Source organism: Trichechus manatus, unplaced genomic scaffold (genome assembly GCF_000243295.1).
Source record: "Trichechus manatus latirostris isolate Lorelei unplaced genomic scaffold, TriManLat1.0 scaffold00010, whole genome shotgun sequence".
NCBI lineage: Eukaryota > Metazoa > Chordata > Mammalia > Sirenia > Trichechidae > Trichechus > Trichechus manatus.
This window is the reverse complement of record NW_004443946.1, coordinates 7,514,717-7,539,782: the sequence shown is the minus strand read 5'-3', so window position 1 is coordinate 7,539,782 and position 25,066 is coordinate 7,514,717. Positions and strand designations below refer to the sequence as shown.

General features: G+C 35.6%; 1 protein-coding gene across 2 annotated transcripts in view; it reads right to left on the bottom strand.

The window, feature by feature from the left end:
• KTN1 (kinectin 1) overlaps positions 1-25,066 on the bottom strand; it is an 85,537-nt gene that overhangs the window by 2,795 nt on the left and 57,676 nt on the right. Inside the window, exons 30-42 of one of the 2 annotated variants that reach the window (XM_023726216.1) lie at positions 23,940-23,977; positions 22,322-22,412; positions 20,157-20,243; positions 16,644-16,733; positions 14,733-14,813; positions 13,842-13,931; positions 13,620-13,712; positions 12,769-12,840; positions 12,452-12,535; positions 12,205-12,288; positions 9,572-9,655; positions 7,833-7,925; positions 5,983-6,100 (exon numbers count right to left, since the gene is read on the bottom strand). In XM_023726216.1, the coding sequence (XP_023581984.1) occupies positions 6,002-6,100; positions 7,833-7,925; positions 9,572-9,655; positions 12,205-12,288; positions 12,452-12,535; positions 12,769-12,840; positions 13,620-13,712; positions 13,842-13,931; positions 14,733-14,813; positions 16,644-16,733; positions 20,157-20,243; positions 22,322-22,412; positions 23,940-23,977 (1,086 nt within the window). In that variant the 3' untranslated portion in view covers positions 5,983-6,001. The remainder of the gene's footprint in view (positions 1-5,982; positions 6,101-7,832; positions 7,926-9,571; positions 9,656-12,204; positions 12,289-12,451; positions 12,536-12,768; positions 12,841-13,619; positions 13,713-13,841; positions 13,932-14,732; positions 14,814-16,643; positions 16,734-20,156; positions 20,244-22,321; positions 22,413-23,939; positions 23,978-25,066) is intronic. The other variant, XM_023726217.1, reaches the window with a different exon arrangement.

The window sequence follows — 25,066 nt, the reverse complement described above, 5'->3', positions numbered from 1 at the left end:
TGTAGTAACTGTTAAATGAGAAAATATTTTGTTCTGTAAGCCTTCATCTTAAGTGAGAATAACAGCACAATTGGAAGAGCGTAGTCAATGTCACTGAACCGTGCATGTAGAAATTTTTGAAACAGTGTATCTTTGGCTATGTGTATTTTCACCAAAAGAAAAGGTTGAGAAGTTAGAGGTTTGACATGTTGTGGGGTTGTTAACCAATGTCATAAAACAATATGTGTACTACTGCTTCATGAGAAACTATTTGTTCTGTAAGCCTTCACCTGAAGTACAATAAAAAAATAAAAAATAAAAAAATTTGTTGGGGGGGGGAGAAGTCAAAATTGGCTAAAGAAATTGTATGAGGCTAGCAACAAGGGACTAGATAGAATGAGGGAAAAAAGTGACAAAAAGGATCAGAGCACAGAGTGCCTAGATTAGGAAGATTAAGAGTGCAGGCTCCAGAACCATAACTATAGATGTGATCTTGTTTAAGTTATATTATCGCTTTGGTCTGTCCCTTCCTGTAAAATGGGAATAACAATAATATCATCTACCTAAGTCACAGGGTTATCGTGAAGATTAAATAAATTAGCACATTAGATGCATGCTCATGCTTACAGGCATACTCATGAAGTGTCAGCAATTAAAAGCATCATCCTTCCTCTAGAGGACTCCTCAAACTTATTCCCTGGTTAAGGGAACCTAGGGTAACGAAGTTTTCTGACACGGTCAGAAATACAATTAAAAGCCAGGCAAATGTGAGACATAAGGGAAAGCAGATACCTGGGAACAAAAAGTACACTAGAAAATATTACTACTGCTAATCCAAAGCTACAAAAGTCATCTTAATTCTTAAAAAAAAAAGGATGGCAGCTTTTTTTTTTTTTTTTTTTTTTTTGAGAAGGGGCAGAGTTGGGAAATAGAGGATGTGAAGAAGACTTTCAAAAGTAAAGAAACGTTAAAGTTTGTTACAAATTAGGGATAGGGGCTAAACACACCTACCCTACAGCTCACATAAGTTCTAAGAACTGAGTTAGAAAAATTAAATTACTCTATAGCACGTCTCGTTTTTATCTAAAAAAAAATAGCTTTTCCCTTATTGAAGATGTACAGCATTGTCTTAAACAATTCATATGTACTTGTAGTATATATTAAAAAGTAGAAACTAGTTTCCTGGCATAGGTGATATTAGCCTATTACCTAAATTCTGATGATTAAGAAATTTATATTTCCGACTTAATCATTCAGTAGCATGATTAAGAATATGATAATACGTGAGTTAGCCTTAGGAAGCATATATTGAGAAGAAATAAGGGCTGAGGATAAAAATCTGAGAGTAACGAACATTTAAAGGGCGTGAAGAACCAGGAAAACCAAAGGATATGTAAGGAGGGTTTATCACTATCAATGCTGGGTAGGGTCAAAGAAGTTATGAAAAGTTCTCAAATGTCTGTGGACTTCTCCTTTCATACAATCCACCCTGTCATTCATAATATGTTACACTACTAAGTCTCAACCACCTTTTAACTTGCAAAATTTGGACTTCTGTTCATCATCTGACAAAAGAATGCTGAGTTATCACTCAGGGGAGCTCTCTACCAGCCAACAGTTCAGTTTTAGCTGTGTTGCCAAGGTATATGTATTTATCTTAACCAATTACTACACTTTAAAAACTAAAAAACGGAAGAGTCATTACCAATGATTGGTATAAGTTTCAAACTTAATACGGCAAATATGGGAACAATTAGGCAAGCCAAAAATGGTTCATGAGATTGAAAAAAGTAGGCCATGTGTTTGGGAAGAAGAAGAAAATATTAAAGAACACCTTGGAAATGTTGAGAGAGATACTGATGATGATGTCTAAAGGCAAGGAATAATAGGTGATCTTCCAATTTTTTAAGCTCTCCAGAAATGAAACCCTTTCCTTATAACACAAAGGCCTACTGACTGACTTCAGCATATTCAACTTTCATAAACTGAATCTCAGAATCTCATTATATGCAAAAGAAAGGCCTGTAGTAGATCTAGCAATTAGGAAATCACTACTGATCTTAGCAAGAATAGTTTCAGTGGAAAAGCAGGAAGAGAAGCCATTCTATAGTGGACGGAGGAGTTAATAGGAAGTAGACACTGTAAGAATAGTTTCTTATTTTAAGAATCTTTGTTAAACAGTGAAGTAAAAAATTAGGATGGTGTTATGGATTGAACTGAGTCCCCCAAAAATATATGTTGCAAATCCTAACCTCTATGTCTGTGGCTATCATCCCATTTCTGAATGGTTCGTCTTTTTATGTTAATGAGACAGGATTAGTATAGCATGTGTCATGAGTCAATCTCTTTTGAGATATAAAAGAGATTAAACAAGCGAGAGGAGGAGAGCTGGGGAGAGAGAGATGCCAAGCCACATGAAGACTGCCCAGGAGCAGAAGCTCAGAGACAAGGACCGTCCTCTAGAGCCAACAGAGAAAGAAAGCCTTTCTCTAAAGCCAGCACCCTGAATTTGGACTTCTAGCCTCCTAAACTGTGAGAAAACAGATATGTTTGTTAAAGTCATCCATTTGTGGTATTTCTGTTATAGCAGCACTAGATAACTAAGACAGAATTTATGGGTCTAGGAATCAACGGGTGGCACCACTATTACCCCTACTGACTCACTCTCAAAGCTTTGCTTCCTATCCCCGCAACCCTATGCTCTGTAGGTCTAGAGGTTTTAGTTCCAAAGGGAGGAATGCTCCCACTTGGAGACATAACACTGATTCCACTGAACTGGAAGTTAAGAATGCCACCTGGCCACTTTGGGCTCCTCATGCCTCTCGATCAACAGGCAAAGAAGGGAGTTATCATATTGGCTATATGATTGATCCTGATTACCAAGGGGAAATCAAATTGATATTACATAATGGAGGTAAAGAAGAGTATGTCTGGAGTATGGGAGATCCCTTAGGGCGTCTCTTAGTATTACCATGCCCTATGATTAAAGCCAGTGGAAAACTATAGCAACCTAATTTCAACACGACTACTAATGGCCAGACTCTCCAGAGATGAAGGTTTAGGTCACCCCAGCAGGCAAAGGGAATATGGAATGGGTAGTGGAAGGTAGTTCTAAATACCAGCTAAGACCACGTGATCAGTTGCAAAAACAAGGACTGTAATTGTTTTGAGTATTTCTTCCTTTTGTTATGCATGTGTGGGGGGGGGCAAGTATCTTTTACTTCCCTCCTTTATTCCATCACTTATTATAAAATATAAGATGTAAATGGGGCTAGTGCGTTTTTGTTTGTACACGTTAGTTGTATCATGTTAGGCACACGTATGACTTTACAATTGCCTTTATTTAGAGATTATGTATGGTTTAGAGATGTATACAGATGCCAAGTTGACAAGGGGTGGGTTGTGATGGTTAATGTTATATGTCAACTTGGCTAGGCCACGATCCTCAGTGGTCTGGCAGATATTACGTAATCATTCTCCATTTTGTGATCTGACATGAGCAGCCAATCAGTTGAAATGGGCGTTTCCTTGGGGGTGTGGCCTGCATTCAATATATACGGATGTTCTGGCAAAGTTCATTCTCTCTCGATCCTGCATCCAACTGCTCATCCTCTGACCTCTGGTTCTTGGGATGTGAGCCAGTAGCCTGCCATCTGACCTGCAGATTTGGGAATTCACCAGCTTCCACAACCCTGTGAGCCAGCAGCCTTTTTCCTCACTTGCTGATTTTGGGTTCGTCAGCCCCTGCAACCATGTAAGTCAGGAGAAACCTCCAGCATGATGCTTGACCCACAGATTTGGGATTTGTCACCCTCCACAATTGCAAGGGCCAACTCCCTCAAAATAATCCCTCTATATATATTTGTATATATGCTTTACTGGTTTTACTCCTCTAGAGAACTCAGCCTAAGTCAGGTGGTAACCTGAAGGAAATACAATGTCAAAATACACATTTTCAAGACTGAAGAAGAGTATGGGGAGAGAATAGGGCTGAAGACACAGGAAGAAGTGATAGAAGCATTTCCCGTTTCCCTATGAAGTAGGAAGCAAGGTTATTTGCTAATTTGGGGAAGCTGAGGGAGTGTGGCAAAAGTCTGAAAGAGTAACTCTAGGCAACTGGAGAGGCGAGCTAAGGATAAGAGGTTGAGATTAGGTGTAATTATTCTTGCTGACACATTAAAACATTAGCTGGGTTTATTTGGAAATTCTTCTTAGAGGTATCTAACCTGAAATGGCATTTTAAAAGGAGAGCACTATGATAAGGCAGGCCAGAGTAAAATCATTCTACGGAAGTGAGACAAAATGTCCCTGTAATACCAAAATGGAGGTCCATCCCAAATTTCAGGGGTATCTTATCCATCCCTAAGGCTCTTGTATACCCATCATTAGTCTTAACACATGGGTTCTGAATGTGACAGTATGATGATTAAGGTATGTCAACTTGGCTGGGCCATGATTCTCAGTGGTTTAGCAGTCATATATGTTGTCATCACTTCCACAATGAAATTTGACATAATATGATCAGCTCCATGATGGGATCTGCTGTTAGCAGCCAATCAGTTGAAAGGGAATTTCCCTGGGCATGTGGTCTGCATCGAATATAAGTGGACACTCCGGCAAGACTCACTGGCTTTTGATCACTCTGGATCCTGCAGCTGGCTCCTGTTCATCCGACCTCCAGTTCTTGGAACATAAGCTAGCAGCTTACCTGCTGTCTTGCCTGCTGATCCTGGAATTCGTCAATCTTTGCAGCCTGTGAGCAAAAGCTCTGCTCTCTGACCTGCCGATCTTGGGTTCACCAGCCCCTGCAGCTAAGTGAATCAGGAGAAGCCTCTATCCTGACCCACAGACTTGGGATGTTCCAGACTCTACAACCACGTGAGCCTTTTCCTTGATATAAATCTGTCTTTCTATATTTACTTATACGCTTTAATGATTTTGCTTCTCTAGAGAACCCAGCCTAAGACACACAGTTCAGTGATTAGTTGTCTTCTTGGGTTTCACAGGACACTGGTCTCCAGAACAATATGGTTATTTTAAAAAACAAACAGCTTCAAAAGAAGACTATCTGAGCTATTCAGCACATATTAGAATATTCTAATTATCATAGACAGTGGGACAAAAAGCACTCATAAAGCAAGGAAAGCCCAAGTTTAATAACAAAACAACAAAAAACTCTGCATTTACCAACAGGAATACAAATCATTTTCAAATGTCAACAAATCTGTGTTTTCCAAGACAATATAACCAAAAAAAGCTTATTATATCATGATGGGTTATTTATCTTCAATTGAAATTCTCACTTCAGGAGTTAAAGAATGGATTTCTTGAAATATCTATAAAAGTAAACTTAGGTAAAACTCAACTTCCAATGTAAAGAAATTGCGATGTTCAGTTCAGCAACCTTACCTCAGTATAAAGGTTAAAAAAACAACAACAACCCACTGCTGTCAAGTCGATTCCGACTCACAGCCATCCTATAGGACATGGTAGAACTGCCCTATAGGGTTTCCAAGGAGGAGCTGGTGGATTTGAACTGCTGACCTTTTGGTTAGCAGCTGAGTTCTTAACCACTGTGCTACCAGGGCCCCCAGTATAAAGGACAGGATCACTTTATTTTACCAAATCATTAAAAAAAAAAAAGAAAAAGATACTTTATAAAACTAAGATCAGAGTAAACTAACAAAGCAGTTACAGACACTATGGTGACGAAAAACCCCCAAGTATCCAAGATACAAGAAAGTCTGCTTTATAAACAGGTCAAAAGAGGCAAAAGATACAGGATTTATTTTTTCCCACCAAACTTCAAGACCTTCAAAATATGCACAAGATGAAAATAAAACTCTAACAAAGCTGCCATCCAGAGGTTCTGAGAGAGGTACAACGGTGAGTATTTCCTCTAGGGCAATGAGAGTTCCCTGAGTTTATGGTAAACACAAATTACACATATACCCACTATGTCAATTATCCATAAAAAGACACCAATCCTTCAATAATTCTTACCTAATATCTGGTAGTGTCCTTACTCCTTTGTGAGTTGTTGGTTTACTGCCTGAAGTAACTGCTGTAACTGTGTTATAGTCTGATTTAGACTTACAGATACTGTCTCTTTCTCAGAAGACTGCCAAAAAGAAGACACAAGCAATGAAAAACTCCAAACACAAGGAAAAGGCATTTCAACCAAAACCAGAAAATATATTTATTTTTATTGTTGTAGTTTAAGTGAAAGCTTACAATTCAAGTTAGTCTCTCATACAAAAATTTAGACATACATTGTTATGTGATCCTAATTGCTCTCCCTATACTGTGACATGCACTCCTCCTTACCACCCTGATTTCCCGTGTCCATTCAACCAGCTCCTAACCCTCTCTCTGCCTTCTCATCTCACCTCCAGACAGGACCTGCCCATTTAGTCTCATGTACCTTTTTGAGCTAAGAAGCACACTCTTCATGAATATCATTTTATATCGCACAGTCCAATCCAATCTTTGTCTAAAGAGTTGGCCTCGGGAATTGTTTTAGTTCTGGGTTGACAGAGAGTCCGAGGGCCATGTTTTCTGGGGTTCTTCCAGTCTCAGTCAGACCACTACACTTCTGGTCTTTTTATCAGAATTTGAGTTCTGCATCCCACCCTTCCTCTGTTCCATCAGGGACTCTCTGTTGTGTTCCCTATCAGAGCAGTCACTGGTGGTAGCCAGGCAACATCCAGTTCTTCTGGTCTCAGACTGATGAAGTCTCTGGTCTATGTGGCCCCTTCTGTCTCTTGGGCTAATACTTTCCTTGTGTCTTTGGTGTTCTTCATTCTCCTTTACTCCAGGTGGTCGGGACCAACTGATGCATGGTCACTTGCTAGCCTTTAAGACCCCAGACGCCACTCACCAAAGTAGGATGCAGAACATTTTCTTAATAAACTTTGTTATGCCAATTGACCTAGATGTTCCCTGAAAGCATGGTCCCTAGACCCCTGCCCCTGCTACTCTGTCCCTCGAAGTGTTTAATTGTATTCAGGAAACTTCTTAGCTGTGGCAAAACCAGAAAATATTTTATTGCTGTTTTAAATACAAATATGAAAAATCAGAAACATGGCATAGAAATCAACAAAAAAAACCACAGAGAAAGAGTGTTTATTAACTACTGATGCAAACTAGATGGAACCAAAGAAAGTTATGTTATAAATACAGTCACTAGGCCACAAAAGGAAAAAATCTAGAATCTATGAATATCAGAAATAAATCCATTTCTTCTTTCAGAAAAAAGTTCACCCAGCATCAAAGGAGAGCCCATTCATAACAAAAATAGTAAAAAGGTTAACATTTCTTGAGCTCTCATCAACTGGCAGGCACTGTTCTAAGTGCTACCCACTATTCTAACTGTTTTATATATTTAGTCATTTATTTCTTTCAACAACCCTACAAGATAGGTACTATTATCATTGCCTTTTACAGATGGGGCAACTAAGGTACGCTGAGGCTAAGGAATTTGCCCAAAGTCACTCGGCTACTAAATGGTAGGGACAGGATTCAAACGTAGTCTAGCTCCCAAATCTGTACTTGTAACCAGTACACCATGCTGCCTCTCAACACAAACCTTAAAATTGGCATACCATCCCACTGAGCTAAAGTAAAAACCAAATACTTTCTTGCAGTGCAAAAAGAAGAAGAAAAAAAAAAAAACCACTGCATTTCAAAGGTAGGATATTTCAAAGAAAGGGTTACCTTCAGTTAAGAGTACAACGTAACTTACAGCAGCACATTACAAAGGCATTTTTCTAGTCAGAGACTTGTACATTTTTTTCTTCACATAATTTGTAAGGTATTAGTCCCAGAGATTTTGGGTTAAAGAAAATACATACCGATTCTGAAGAAACATCACTATTCTCAATAACAGTAGTATCTCCAGCAGCTTTTACTATTTTTGACTGGATAAGATCCAATGATTGTTGGGCCTACATGGAAAATAGTATGATAGCTACTAAATAAAAGAATTGATATATAAGTATAACCAAAAAATGAGTGATTTTGTTATACATTTTGTACAAGAATAGAACTCTTCTTAAAATACAATGTAAAGCCAATCCATTCAAAGTTTTTTCTCGAAAACGTAAATAAGCTTTTTCCTTCCAGATCATAATGTGGAACAGAAACCATATGTGACCCACAAACTAATATATTTTATTCCAAGGCTCCCAAAGAAAAGATTTGCTAACCCCTGGTCTAGATCCCTCTCTGTGCATGTATGTGCTTGTAGAAACTGGCAAAAATTTTTTACATAAATAGGCTTTTACATACGTGCTGTTTTAAACTTGTTTTACAAAATACTGTTACCTTTGTTCATGCCAATAAATATGCGCATTTCAAATGGAGTGTTGTACAATATTTCTACTATATAGACATTCTATTTAAACTGTCACTTATTGTTGCCATTTCTAGCCATCATAAATAACATGGCATATCCACATGTTTGAGCACCTGTTTAATATCCTTAAAGTACTCTTTGAGAAACTAAACTGTTAGTCCAAAATTGCATGTGTTATATTTTGATCCAGGGGGAGAAATTAAAATCATGTATCAAAGTAAATTAGATTGCTCCGTCTTGACTGTGTATCATTTATCTAAATCTGTGCTCTAAAACAAACTTCTTAAGTTCACATTTTATCTAGTGGTAACAATGACACTAAAATAATTTGAAACAATTCTGGCCTCTCAGACCTTTGCATAACAATCTCCCACATCAGCAAACTTTCAGGAGCTTGATGCAGGAGACTGGATTACTGGCATGACTGTGGAGAGTGAAACACATTCAAAGTGGTACAGTCGGCTGCCAACTCTGAGAAGGGTATTGCTGCCTATTTCCTACTCAGCTCAAAAGCCGATGCACAAGAGATTCGGTTGCTATGCAACACGTACACTGCCCTTGTTTCCATCAGCCATGACTGAAACACTCTGAACCGGTTTGAAGCCCTGCCTTGCTTCCGTAGGCCATGACTGAACCATTTAGAACCGGTCCAAAGCCCTGCTCTAAAGGAGCTTTGATATAATCCCATATTAATTACACTATTTAAAAAACTCCAAAGCAGAATTACAAGTATCAATCTAATGCAACGAATAAGAAATGCAAACCTAAAATTAGCTCGTTTATACATGAAATTGTGAAAAACGTGTTTGTACAAACACATGAAAAATTTCTGAAACACCAAAGGTCTATATGCATCTTTTAGTTTTATCCACGAAGATCAACCAAAATGTACTTGTAAATGACTACATAGGCAAACTTCAATTAAAAAAAAGGATGTTACCAAATTTTTTAAAGAAGAGTAATGCTAATTAAACTTTTACATTATACTTTATAAAATAATCACATAAATGGGATGAAATGATGAAGTGAATGAGGCTTGGAAAACAAGTCAAAATAATTTAATTCCAAAAAAGTAACTGTATAACAAACTGAGGTTAAATTTATAAGCAAGTTAATACAATGATGCAAAACAACAGTTCCAGAATTAGCAACTTGCTTAAGATTCAAATATGCCTTAAGATTCAGGCATGATATTTAGCATCATAATATTACACCTTCAGGACAACAGTGTCTTACCTTATGCAAGTCACCAGCTACCTTCTGTCTTTCACTTTGTTCAGTTCTAAGTTTTGTGAGAGTTTCATTTAACTGTGCCTTCAACTGTAAAAATAAAAGCAACACCACAGTTAACTTAGTATTCACCTTTCTTTGATTATGCTGACACTTCTAGGACTGAAAAATGAATGAGAAAGAATGAGACTGCTAAGTTATTATGCACAGTGGATTAGCCAATACGCTGCACCAGATGTACAGAAAAGCTAAGCAATGGAAATTCCCATTTGTAAAGCTAAACATAAGAAAAGCTATAGTAATGAACTAGAATTTAGAGTGGGAAACAGCATATGCAAAAAACAAAACCAGCAAATTCCAGTAAAGTGCCTTAGAAAAGTATTATTATTCCCTACTCATAAAGTAGTTCATATTTAAATTCTTCCAAATTAAAATCAGAAGTTTTACCAATTAGTTTTTAAAGGCTTTCTGGATCTACACTTTAGTTAAAAAGTCAATATTTTAAAAGACACTAAACAGAAGATTACAAATTCAGTAAAATGAACACTTAACAAATTTAAATGTTGCTCATCCTTTAAGACTTCACTGAAGAGAACAGTGCAAGACCACATTTTACAGCTGGTCTAAATTATACTAACCAGAAATGTCTCTGGATACACTTCTCAATAACCAACTCATTAAAATACCTATAAAAGTTCTATAAAACTCTACTGCCAATACAATTCTTTTCTCTGACAACTGTTCTGATTAAATGTGAATAAGGGAAATGAACTATACTGACAAAGAACTACTTTCCTACTAAATCCATCAAGCTCATTGTTTTTATCTGTGTATAAAAAAATCCTCCTACCCATAGGCATAACTTTCCAAACACTTCTGGAGACCTAAAAGAGGGAAACATAAGACACTGACATTTCATGTTGGAGGTAGAACTAGTGAAGGGCATTCCATATGGAAATTTTATTTGGGGAACTCTATTCAAATACCCAAATTATTCAGTGTCTGCTTCTTAAACCCTTGAGTTTAATGCTCTACATCAGAGAGGTTATTCATTTTGGCCCACTAATACACAAAGCGTACACAGGCAAACAAAATAACTTTATCTTAAAATGTGCTAACAGTTACCCTGAGCAAACAAAACAACTAACAAAGATTCCAAACTCAACGCATCATTATAACAAAATTAACTGCCATTCAAAACTGTTTTTTGACAGAAATTAAGAGGCAAAAAAGACAAAGACAGAAGCAGGCCAAATGGAGATTAACTATAATCCTGTGGATTTGATGTCACTGTTGGAATCAGCCAGTGAGTGCCAAAGTTAAAAGTAAAATCTCTAGCAAAGGTAGTTAGAAATTATTTTTTAAAAACAGATGTATAAAACCAGTCTTATGTTGCAATGAGAATGAGTTCAATTAAGTCAAAGGTAAATAAAACAAACAGAGGGGGATAGATATATATGATACGTGTTTATTTCAAAGTGCCCTACCCTGAAAATTGATTCCCATAATATCACTGCCATAACATAGAAAACCAACCACAAATGAATGGATCAAAAAGTTTTCTTTGGTACACGTAGCAATGCTAATGGGAAAATTCCAAACTAGGCAGGGTTAACTTGGGGGTAAGGAGAAAACTATTTTCTGTAGCTTTCCTTGAGTTTACTCAGCTTCTTTTAAAAGGCTGAATCCTGTACTGTAATTTTAAGTCACGGAAAGGCATAATGATTGTTGTTTGAAACAGAGAATAAGACAGTCATATCTAACAACTAAGCCTGTCACAATTAGTTTAAGTTTTTAGAAAACATAAGAATTGGAATGTCGTTAGTTGCCATCGGGGTAATTCCAACTCGTGGCGACCCCACGTGTGCAGAGTACAACTGTTCCACAGGGTTTTCAAGGCTGTGGCCTTTCAGAAGCAGACTGCCAGGACCATTTTCTGAGGTGACTCTGGGTGGGTTGAAACTGCCAACCTTTCAGCTAGCAGCTGAGTGCTTAACTGTTTGCACCACCTAGGGACTCTACAAACTAGAATACAGAGTACTATGCCTTTATAAGATACTTAGCTAATTTGAGTATCTCAAAGTCTACAGTTTCAGTTACTATGCTCTAAATAATGCTGATGATAAAAGAATCTCATAACCTTTTTGTTACCTGTAAGCTTTAAAAAAAACAGTTAAAATAAGAAAACTGGATTGGATTATTGCCCTTGAATGAAGACTATATATCTCCAATCTTCAAGAATCTTCTCCCAGGTTAGAAAATAAGAGATTGAGTTAACTATGACAGTTTGAGAAAGTACCTATCTTCACAACTCGGCCAATCTTTATCTGTTTCATTTCTCTATTCACTGAAAATAATGCTGTTTGAAAAATTAGGCTTAATAAAACATAGAAAATTTTTTGAAGAAGAGTTGGAAGCCAAACATGCCATTGTTAGGAGCTAAGAAAAGGAGGATCATCTTAGGAATCAAGAAAGAAAGATCATCTTAGGAGCCATCAGAATATGAAGATTATCTTAAACTTGCAAAAATGCCAAGCTAAAGATGTTAGCAAGGAGAAAAAGTTTGGGTGGTTTCTCCACATGTCAACACAAGCGTTTTCAGAGCCTACTTGATACCCAGTGGAGAACAAGCTTCTTACCAAATTTAGTTCTTCATTCTGTCTTACTGCTTCAGAATATGAATCATCAAGTTTTTTCTGCAATTCAGTCAACAGATCTTTCAGCTGCAATGAAGTTTAAAGTTTAAGATTGATCTCCTTGTGATATCCCATGTTTTGTACGCTATCCAGAAGCTCTGCCACAAATAACTTATACTGCAATATTTTATCGCTCTATTATAAACGTAATTTGAATTGAAAAGATTGAAAAAAATTCTATTATATGTACCTCTCTAACTTCTGTAACATAAGTAGATCGTTCAATTTCTGCCTTCTCCAGTTCCATTTCCAAATGCTCTCGTTCTCTTCTCAGCTAGCAATGCAACAAAGAAGGAAAAGTTCACTAATATACACATTTAAGATTTCATGGTGCTTCTCCACAATGGAAAGTTATCACACTTACAAATATAAAGCTGCATCATTTCAAACACTACCCAAGATACACTGTTAACAGCTTAACAACTACATTATTAGATAAATCTTAAAATAAGGATCTTAGGACATCCCTTAATGCTAGGTTACAGGTCAAATAATCAAATAACATACATTTTCAATATCTTTATTTTCTCTTCTTAATCGCTCTAGCTCTTGTTCCGAAGATGTGAATGACGACTGCATCTGAAATGTGAAACAATTTCAGGACCGAGTAAACAACCAAGGGTATAGACAGATGTTTTCATTTTGTAGAATTCTGAGTTAATCGGACACTTCAGAGGTTTTGAAATACACCCTATTTAAAGTCATACAGAATTTTAAAATACCTTTAAAAAGAATCATATTTCACTTGATTTAAATCATGGTCAAAACCTACTCCATTTCCATGATATGATATTAAGTCCAACTAAAAGTACTTAATTTTTCATTAACAATTAAATGAAAAATCAGCTGTACTTAATCCCCAGATGCATGAACACAGAATACCATCAACAACCCTAAATTCTGCACAGTTTGAACCAGGAAAACAAGTCAGCAACAGATGGCACCCTTTTCCACACCACAGAAAATGGGAGAAAAATTAAGACTCTCCAATAACTTTCAGGTTCCAAGAACAGAACAATGACTTAATAAATTTTTCCTGAATACTGTAACATGGGTAAAGCATCAATTGTTTTAAAACCAAAATTGTTTACCTTACGTTATCACATAATATTTCAATAATTTTCAAAGCACTTTACATACTATACTACTACCCTTTAGTCATACTCTAAAACAATGGTTCTCAAACCTGAGCAGGTGTTACCTGGAGGGCTTGTTAAGGCACAAACTGCTAGGCCCCACCTCACAGTTTCAGATTCAGTACGTCTAGAGTAGGGCCCAAGAATCTACATTTCTAACAAGTTCCCAGGTGATGCTGATGCTCCTGGTCCAAGCTGCTCTAAGCTCTTCATTTTAAATACCTGTTTAATAGTCTTCTGTGATTCATCATCTTTAACTTTCCATTTGTTTTCTTCTTGCTCTACACTCCTCTGTAGCTTCTGTAAAATTCCTTCCTAAAGACAAAAATATAGTTGTTCTGAAAAATTTACGTATTAATGCCAAGATAAACTCTTTAGGCCACTAAGGAATAAGTTAATGATTTAAAAATAAAATCAAAATGCATATAAAAAATCTTTTCCTACTGTTTCTGCAAGGACGGACTTATATTTTTCACACTCTAGCTGTAACAATGTGTGCATTTCATCAGCTTCTTTCAACTTGTGCTCTAGAATCTGGAAAGAATGAAATAAACAAAAATTCTCCATTTAATTTTACCAGAAAGTTTTGTACTTCAAATTTCAGTATTTAATAGTATAGTATGATAAATGGTTTCAAACTGTTATATAATGAAAACACTACATTTCAACTTTCTAAGTGGCAATGAAGTTCAATGACCTTTGCATTTGGTTTTTTGCTAATTAAACTCTTTAAGTCTGCTTACCATATAATATATTGCCCAATTTTATAATGAGTTCGTCGATCTTTAGCTGGATGGTAAAAATCAAAGCAGACCCACATGTGAAGTAAGATCATAATGCCTATGCTATACAAATGGTAGAGAGGATTTTATTCATGTTACTTGAAATTTTAAAAAAAAAAAAAAAAGCACCCAAATTTCAGCAGCCAGCTAAAAACACAAACAGTTTCTGAATATTCCTAATGATATATTTTGGGATGTTTCAGCAAATCATCAGTTTCTACATACCTATCTTAACTGATCTTTACTTTTTAAACTTAGGCTAAAAAGGGAGTAGAGGATAATTAAATACTCAGTTTTAGAAATGATTACAATATAAAGAAATGGTGAAATCAAATGCAAGGGAGACATAGTGGTACAGCAATCAAATGCAAGAACGACTTACAGTATTTCCACCCAATTTTTCACAAGATGAAATATAACCTTCTTACACCTTATCAAAAAATCATTATTCTACTCACAACATATCCTATTACCTTTCCGAACCTTAAAAAGACAATTTGCTTCTTTTTTCCATGTTCGGTTAAAATACAGGCCCTTCACCTCTTGAACTAACCTTAACCTCCTCTGAACCTGAAGTTTCAGCCATACATTCTTTTGCCTTCTTTTCAAATCCACGCAACCATTCACTATAACTCTGGCAGGGGAAGAAAAGTCAAAATAATCAATTTCCAAAAATATTTAAATAAAATAGGTGAAAACTACATGTAGTGTAATACAGCAAGCAGCTAAGCTCAGATTATACATAGATTAGACAATTAAATTTATTTAAAAAGCCATACACCATCCCTATCACTCAATAAGAGGAACTAGAGCTCCTTAGAGAAATGGCCAATTCTAAGTTTGTGGAAGGAAATGAATACAATAAATCAGAAGCATCTTGTTATATCACAAAGCAAAGAAGCAGTCAAAGTTTAGCAGGGTTGTGTCAAAAGGACTCCATAGCATGCCTAAATAAGATCCAACTGGCCAAAGAAAGACAAGCAGGCATTATGATCTCTTGATGGAAATGTACAACACTGCTTTTATAAAGTAGTCTTGCCCCCACACCAAATGAAAAACCAAACCAGTTGCAGTCAAGTCGACTCCAACTCATGGCAACCCTATGTGCTACAGCATATAACTGCACTCCATCGGGTTTTCAATGGCTATGACCTTTGAAAGTAGATCACCAGGCCTTTCTTCCGAAGCACCTCTGGGTGGACTCAAGCCTCTAAGCTTTTGTTTAGTAGCCAAGCGTTTAACCATCTGTGCCGCCCAGGGATTCCTGCACCCACCCTACCCATGCCAAAGTATTGAGCTTGAATATGATCAAGCATCTACATCGAACTTCCAATTTACAGGATACACAAAGGACAGAGGAACATCCTGACACCACAGATATGCAGTCAGCTAAATCCAGACTGTGGTAAACTACATAGGAAACCCTAGGTAAAAAAAAGCAGGGGAATGGGGAAGGAAGCGGCGGGCGGGGGGAGCGGATAAAGGCAAAGCAAGAAAGATCTAAGAGATATCTTAAACCAATCACAACATATTGGCCATATTTGGGTCCTGATTAAAGCAAACTAATAACTATTATTTAATTAAACTAAAATAGACAATTCATATGATAACTGGGAAAATGAGAGCATTAACTAGCTATTAGAAATTATTAAAGTTTTTTTAAATTTAATGATAGTACTTTGGTTTTTTTTTTTTAAAGCAATCCTTATCTTAGAAATACATGCTGAAATTATTTACAGATGAAACCATCCAATGTCTAATTTGCCTCAAAATAATCTGGGATGTGCAGAGTGGGAGGCAGAACAAGATTGTTTATTGATAATTACTGGAGTGGGATATTGGGTACGTTGGGTTCATTATGCTAGTCTCTTTACTTTTGAATATGTATAACAATTTTCCATTAAAATTAAAAAAGACCTATGCCACCATTGAAGGAAACTCACATGGCACGCTCACAAGCTTTTCCCATCCTCAAACGTACTGTATTAATTCTCTGAATGAAGATAACTTTTCTGTCCTACTTAAAATACATAACCTCAAGTAAAGTCAGTTGTTCTATATTATCTTAAGAATTTTGCTGAATAATAGATAATAGTATTTCTAAAACTAAGAAGCAATTTAACTTATAATTAAGTTCTATTTTGAATAAGCTATTGAGGATACTGATTTTATTAACCATTAAGAAATACTTCTTTCCTAAATATGTTTATAATCCTCCAAATAATGTCTCATATGTAAATTTTACAGAATAAAATAAAAGTATCAGTTGAATATACAGAAATTAGTCTGGAGTCAAGTTACTGATACTAACTAGTCAAAAGTACCCTAGGTTAGTAATAGGAAAGATTAAGAAGTAAGTGCACTATTAAAACCAAGTGCAGAGTGCAAATGCTGCTTATTTACAACTTCCTTAAATAATGATAATGATGTCATGTAAAAGAATAAACAAATAAATTAGTCTTACCAGATCAGAAGAGACAGACACCTTGGGAAATAACTTTTTCAGAACTTCTTTAGCTTCCAACTCCACAGCTTCCAAATGCTGTTGTCTTTCCTAAAGCAGATAATGAACCAAATCAACAAAACTTACATGATTACAGAATTTAAAAGAAAAAATGAAAAAAAGCTATCATCTTTTAAACTTCAAGAAATGAAAAAGTCATAGGATTTAAAATATTCATTTTAATACTGACAAATGTTAACACTTCCCATTTTAATGTGTCAAAATGAGTCCACAAGAAAAAATCTGCAAAATCTCTAAAGCATCTTGAATAATAAAGTCATATTAATCAAGCTAAGAAAATAGCTGATAATACGGACATTTTCCTTGGCATCTGAAATCAAGTGATTTACACCTCCAGGAAAAAATCATCAAGACACTAAATCACTTCCTATAGCTAAAAGTTAAACTACATGTACTAAAATACATGTATGTGTACAACACAATTGAGGCTTATTGGATGGCAAATATCTCTACATAAAATGCATCACTGAGGGGACCATAATGCCATGGGGATTAAAAATGGCAATTTTCACATTTTCAGCTTGAAGGTCATTTGAAGCTGTTTATGCTAAACAAAGCAGAAAGGACCGAAATTTGATGCGTGGCACATAAGGGAAAAAGAGGAAGGAGAGCAGATAAATGGATGGCATAACACTTCGCTAATGCCAAGCATACTTTTGACACTTGTGTATGGGCTCTCTCAGCTGTAAATTTAAAGACATTAGTACAGATGTATATATGTCTGAATTTGGAAATTTTAAATCCAAACCTAGTAGATATCAATTAATAAATTCAAAACCATGGTTTGTCAAAATTAGGGTAATGACTTGATCACACACAAAAACCCCAATTAATATCCAAACTATCTCTACAAGATAAAAAAGAACACTTATAAAAATGCACATCTAAACCAAGCCAAGAAAATCATCTCAAAACAATACTTGTCAAGTTCACAGGTGGCAAAAGTGCAAGCAAGCTAGTACAATCTCAAACCTATCTTTCCTCTTTTAGATGTGATCTTTGAAATGGATTACTGATTTAAGATGCATACACTTTTCCAATCACATGAAAATCTAAACTTACAAAATAAAGACATTAATTATATTCTATGTACACACAAAAAGTTGTCACTTTATTAAGAACTAGTAGCAAGATTTTTTAAGGGGAAGATTTAATGGAGTATTTTTAATAATTCAATAAAGTCCACTATTTTCCAGGAATACACCTGCTGTATAAAACAAGATATACTCATTCAAAACAGTAATTAGCTGCTAGTTCAGAGACAACTAATAGGTCATTTTTATCATTTGACCACAGAAGTAGCAGTGTAAGCTTTAAGGAAAATCAGTTAGGAAAAGAGACACTGTGGAACAGAAGCTTTTTGAAAATGACCCAAGAGGAAAACTATCTAACTTGTAATCAGGAGCCACAACAATGAGGAGTTACTTTTATACCATTCTAATAATCTTTGCTGTAAAAGCATTCATCTGACATAGTAGTTTGATTGTGGGTAGCAACTGCCATTCCACTTTAATTCCTGGGTAATACTGATAACTGCTTTATTATAATTTATTTCCTTACTATCTTCAAGTATAATATGTATGAAGTATCTTTCAATGTGACCTCAAGCTCCTCAAGAGTACTTATTACTTTAAAAATAATCCTGAAAAAGCAGTATGTCATTCTCTGTTACATTCTAATAAGATTACTTACTTATTTCTATCATCTAAAGATGTTTTACATAGCTTCTTCTCCGTACAGCACAACTTGCAGCACTCCCCCAACTACCAGCACTCCACACATGTGGTAACTGTGGACTGGCTACATTCCCTTGAAATAGAGGCTGAATTCTATTTTCTGTAGATGATTAGCGATGCAAGAAGCCAACAAGCAGCTCAGTGATGAGTTCTGAAACGTGGTTAAATTCTAGCTTTCTTTTGGAATCATAATGTATAAGAATGCCTATGGCAGGTGGCATATAGCTTCTTGCAGGAATGGTCCAATATTAAATAAGAGATTAGCACCTACTAGATACACAATTTCACTACAAAATGAAAGCTAAAAGGTAGCTCTTAACCGTGAAAAACAAAGGTGTAGCAACAACCAGAAACCTCTCGTTGCTAATAGACTTGACTGTGCAATTGCAGCCACTCACAACAAAACAACAGTGTCCTACTTGGCCTAGACTGTTCTATTGCCTGACCTAGATTTCTCTGGTCCCAATATCTGCCAGCGTTCGCTAATTTAGGTTTTAGTGAAAATTAGGGCCAGGTGACTAGATACATAAGTATAAATCCATTACACTAAAAGAACTGTAACTACAAACGTACATTGGATAGAAAACTTTTCATAAAAAGTATATCCTGCTAAAAAAGTCCTTCAAATGTCACTAAGACTTGTATTTAAAATTCAGTAGGTTACCCTGGCTCATCCAATATTTTTAGAATGCTGAACTAAATCACACAGGTTCTTTCATTAACCTATATGTAAAATTCTATACTCCTGTTCCACGTTTATTATTGGTGGGAACTTTCAAAGTACAGTGAAACCTGTGAGAGCTGAACTCAGCGGGACTGCCTTGTTTTTCTGGGTCTCACAAGTTTTCTGCCTTTGACAGGGTGTAGTCTTACTACTTTTCTACCGCTATTTGTGGAAAATATTTGAGTTTTCTGACAGGTTTCCACCTTACACAGGCTCTACTGTATTTGACTGAATGCCTTCATTTCTCTCAATTTTTAAAAAGAAGTTCTTCTCAACTTTAACTCATTAGAAATCTTCATATCCATGGAACAACTTGAGCCCAGGGAGCATATTCTTCATCATTTTGAAGACAAACGGATATATGTTTTCATAGTACTTTACATATTCTGGTCAAGAGAATTATCCCTAAATAAAACACATGTGGTCACTACTGTCCAGCTGCTTCAAAACCTGAAGTTCAATTCTACCTCATCTGGGAAACCACTCCTAATAACATAGCCAAAATTGATCCCTTTCCTGTATTTCTTATGACTTATCATTTTCTACCTTGTCCAGGTCATCTTGGTGTACTCCAAAGAACCTAGGACAGTTTGTTGTACATTGTAGGTACATCCTAGGTGTCTGAATGTGTTTATTAAGTCAGTTAGCTTTTTTAGTTCAGGGTTTTCATCAAAGTTCTTTCCTAACCAACCTAACAGGCACACACTGCTGGACAAGAGCTTACATGGGAAGCACAGGAGGTCTCCTCAGACTCTTCAGTTTAACGTAGTACTCACCAAAGTTTAAACAATTAGGTAATCACAACAAATCAGCATGCCCAAAATTAAAGCTTCCAGGAGAAGATGAGAAAAAGTAGACATGAGAGAGATGATAAATGTGGATAAGGAGATTTTATATTTAAATTGCAGTAAAATTAAATGCTTTAGTCTGATTTTAAGACAGGCTGCAGATTTTCTCTGTTCAAATAATTGTTTCTGGAGTTAGCATTACAACCTTGGAAGTCTTGTTCACTTTGTCCTGCAGCATTTTTTCAGTTGATGCCAATGCTTCCATTGCTTCCCAGTTTTTCTCCCGAAGGTCCTAATCATTTTTAGAAAGAATGATTTCAGTTTATCCATTATTGAAAGATTTTTGCTTTTTACTTCATCAGTATTTTGCATTGCATTTAAATGCTGGTTACTGCAAAAGTATTTCAGTGAGAAAATATGTATATTAGCAAAAAAATAAAAAGCAATGTTTAGAAGTTTGAATGAGGAAATAAAGATGCCCACTTTCCATGTATTAATATACACAACAAATATGCCAGCTTTAGAGTAATTACTGCACACATGTGACAAAAGAAGAAAGCATTCAAAAGTAAACATGCAAATCAAGATTACAAATAAGATTTAAGGTACACTGAAGAGTAGAGGATTAAAAACAAAGTACTGCAAAAAGCTTTACATGGGATTTTTAGACAAGGCTCAATGTCACTCATGGGACTTTCTCCTGCAGCATAAAATTTTTTTTTCTATGTTTTAATAAGGTTAACACATTTCAAATCTACCTAGAAATGACACAGTAACTCACTGTGCTTCTATATCTTTCTTGGCATTGTCATATGTGTATGCCATAAAAGCAACCTGACACAAACCGTATGAGCTAGCTGATCCAGGCACAAAGGGAGGCTTCAAAGCTATAAAACACATTCTCTTGAAGGAGAAACAGAAGTCGTTGGAAATTAAGGTCTGAATGATCTAGATTTTAACAGCATTTCATGCGCAAATATAAACACTGATCAATCTCCTACACTGCAGCCTTTCTTAGAAATCCAAACAGATAAAAACAATAAAACAAAAATTAAAAAGCCAATAATCACCATTTACTGGATGCTTACTCATGTGCCCAACACTGTAGTAGGCACTTCACTTAAGTTCTCATTAATCCTCATAACAACCCTAGGAAGCATCTATTCCCTTTTATAGATGGGGAAACCATAGCTCAGGTAGGTTAAGAAATCTGGCCAACGATACACAGCAAATAAAGTGACAGAACTACAATGGATTGGCACTGCAATCTGCAGGCCTCTAAGGTCTTGGTTCTTTTCACCACACTTCAATGCCTCCAGCACTGCTGCTGCCTTAGACTGGCATGACCATGCACTCTTTATCTCAGAAGCCCAATAAAAAAACACACATTCAAATGTTAACAGTGTATTGGCAAGTTCACCTCTAGTTTTGTGAATAGGCAGTCCTGTTAGTAATGTTACACAAGCATACACAAAGGGCAATTCACATACCTAATTTTGACAAACTCAGGGGTGCAAGAAAATGCCAACTTGTTAAATTAATGAATACAAACTTTGAAAAATTTAACTTACGTTAGAAAAATACTTATCTATTATCAATACCCTTTAGATTTCAATAACATTTTAGCCTTACTCAAGTCTTAGCAATTATACTTTTGTATACAAAAACTCCTCTACAAAGAATGCTTGCGTTCCACCTGTAGGTGTCACCTTCTGTTCAGAAAGTATGTATACGAGATTCATCTAAATTCATAATTGTCTATTCAGTAAAAGTATTAGGATTTGTATTTTTTAAAGCACTATCCCTTCCTAGTCTAAGATAAATATCTACAGGTTCTGAGGCCTCTAACACACTTTAACTAAGCCACCTCTCAGTTAAAAAGAGGAGGTTCTAGAAGGCTTTGAAAAGATATATTTAATTACTGAGATGCTGAGTCTAAATACTGGCATCACCTTTAGTTTACAAAAAGGCTAGCCCAATCAGCATAAGGGGAAAAATACCTTTGATTTTAAAATACTGAGCTGAAAAAAATTATTTTCCCAAATACACAGTTCAAAAGAAAGTCTTTAAATTGTATTTTTAGTTTAAAAAAAAACCCTAAAGCTGTAGTAATTATATCTTCCATATTTAAAACAATATTCACAAACAAGTGTATGAATTCGTCTTTATACTTATTCATTAAAAAATTGGCTCTCCAATAAAATGATTACCCCAAGTAACCCCCCCCAAAAAAGCTACATGCAGAAAACAATAGTACTTTCCTACAAAGACTGACAAATCTAAAGTAAAAATAGCTTCCAAGAATAAATAATAATCCTGAACCATGAAGTAATAAAAATAAAAGCTTCATTCTGATAAGTATTTGCTTACATTGTTTTTCTTCCTCTGGTGTTCGACAGCATCCTTCAAAGAATCTAACTCACTCTGGAGGTCAATTATTTCTCTCTCTCTCTCTGAAATTCTAAACCAAAACATGAATACATACAGCACGATTTTCTGGCAGTGAATACAACTTAAATACTCATATCAACATTTGTTATTGCAAAATAAAAACATCAAGTGGATGACACTTGATAATATCCTTTTATGAAGTGGATGATACTTAGAAAGCCTATCCTATGAATTCGTATGTTCACAAATGGCTTTTTAAATGCTTTTACACATAATATGACATGCTGAAGTTTGTGTTAAAGAGAAAAGAACATCATTCCCTAAGAAACAGTTCATGAACACATGAACTGCTGTACCTGGTCAACTGCAGTAGCTATTTTCAGAGTAAAAAACATTCCCTTATTTATTTATTTTTTCCAGAAGGCAATGAAATCATTTATGACTTTCTTCAAGTGGCTGACCCACAACAAAAGTCTAATATTAAAGTAAGCCAGGTGTTCTCCTATTCTCATAGCAGTCTCGGAATACGTGTTTTTCTGGTCCAATCTAAGGAGTTAGCTATGTCCCAGAAATGCAGAAAACAAGAGCAAAAATTTGCAATTCAGTCCTATTACAGTTGAGAGAGGTTTAGGCAGAAGATTAAATTACAAATAGCTCTTCTCTAAGAATAAGGTCCTATATAAGGGGTTGATAAAATAGGGCCCTAGGCTCAGCCTACGGCCTGTTGATATATGGTCCTCGAGCTAAGAACTGTTTTTATATCTTTAAAGGGCTGGTGGGGGGGAATATGCAAAAGAGACCACAAAGGCTAAAATATTTACTAGCAGGCTCTTAACAGAAAAAGTTGGCCAACCCCTGCTCTATACAGTCAAACTAAAGAGTCAATTTACAGTTATTCTAACCTAGCAAATCACCCATTTTGTAAACAAGTCAAGATGGGAGAATATTTAGATTTAGATTACTTATATCACCTAATATACCTAACATAGTTTACATTTAACATGTTGAAACATACTAGCTTATCTGAAATGACTATAAATGTAGCCTCTTAGGAGAAAAACACAGGCTGATAACTTAAAAAATAGATATATAAGTAAAATATATTTTTTTAAAAATTGCCTCTTTAAAAGTGTAAAATATATTTTTTAAAAATTGCCTCCTTAAAAGAGAATAATCATAAAGCCTGTGAGTTTTAAAAAAACACAAAAGCTAAAACCAAAATTTGCATCATTCGATTCCATAACGAGATCAGGAGAGAAAACTCAGTAGGATAACTGAGATAACTTAAGACAACTTAGAAAAGCGTTCAAAGTAGTTTAATTTAATGGCTTCTGAATACTTGGGAGGGGGGAAAAAAATCAAGCATCTTCCTCAACAAAATATTTTTTAAAAAAATCTAAATACACAAAAAAGTGCTTTAGCTCTGGCAGAGGCACAGCTAAACTCTTACTGAACTGCAGTTCAGTATACCCAAATAGAATTGTGAAAGTTAGGTGACCATGTGCAGTCATGTTAAATTGCTTACCTGGGAACTGTATTTCATAGCACATAAAAACAGTTACCACTTCCCAAACTGTCAATCAAACTTGTTACTTACACTTTTAACAGCTCTTCATGAGGGGGAAAAGACAACACCTATTAAAAGAGTTAAATGTTAATTTCAAAACAAAGCTTTCTAGCAGACTTCAAAAAATTGTAACTGCTTTTGAGATATAAGTTAACACCAAAAGCACCATAGATTCCATCTGTCTGTGACCTTGACTTTAACAAAAATACGTACAAACTTATAAAATCTACTGAGTGTTAAATCTAATCTTCATTGTTACCATATGCTTACAAACTTTTCATTTAACATTTGTCAGTTTCCTACTATCTGCAAAGCACTGAGTTAATATCTTAAATTTTCATACTCTACAAGTCATATTTAACTACACGAAAAATGTTAAGCTTCCAAAAGTCAAAGAAATACAATAAAACCAAAAGTAGGAAAAATTCATTATCTCATGTACGACAAAAGTTAACTTTGTATAATATGTAAAGGGAGATAGCTCTCACATTTGGCATTTCTCATTAATGTCTTGAGTATAATCTCCCAAACAAAACTATTATATAAGCTGATTCTTTTGTCCCTCAAAATACCTTCTAATTGATACATATCTGTTCACAAATTTAAAGGATATTTTGGTAACATCTCTTTAAAAAAGACTTTTAATTTTTACCAAAGTATTTTAAATCGTGTTAAAGTATTACAGCACTACACATTATTAGTTTTAATTATTGATGTTTGGTTTGGGAAAAGCAGAGGTCTGGACTACATACATGTCTAAACTGACCTCTACAGGAGTTTAACTGGACTTGCTAAGAAAAGCATTCTAGAGGATCAGGAAAACAAACACACACACACAGACACAGACACAGACACACAGACACAGACACACAGACACAGACACACAGACACAGACACACACACACAGACACACAGACACACAGACACACAGACACAGACACACACACAGACACACACACACACAGACACACACACACAGACACACACACACACACACACACGGACACACAGATTGAAAATTCTATGAGGACAAATAAACTCTCTGACCTTTTCTCAGATTCAAGAGTATTGTGTTAAAATTCCTTCCCTGACTTGCTAATTGTGTGATGGTTTTACATATGAGTAGAGCTTTCTCTGAGATGAGATTTCATGTAATT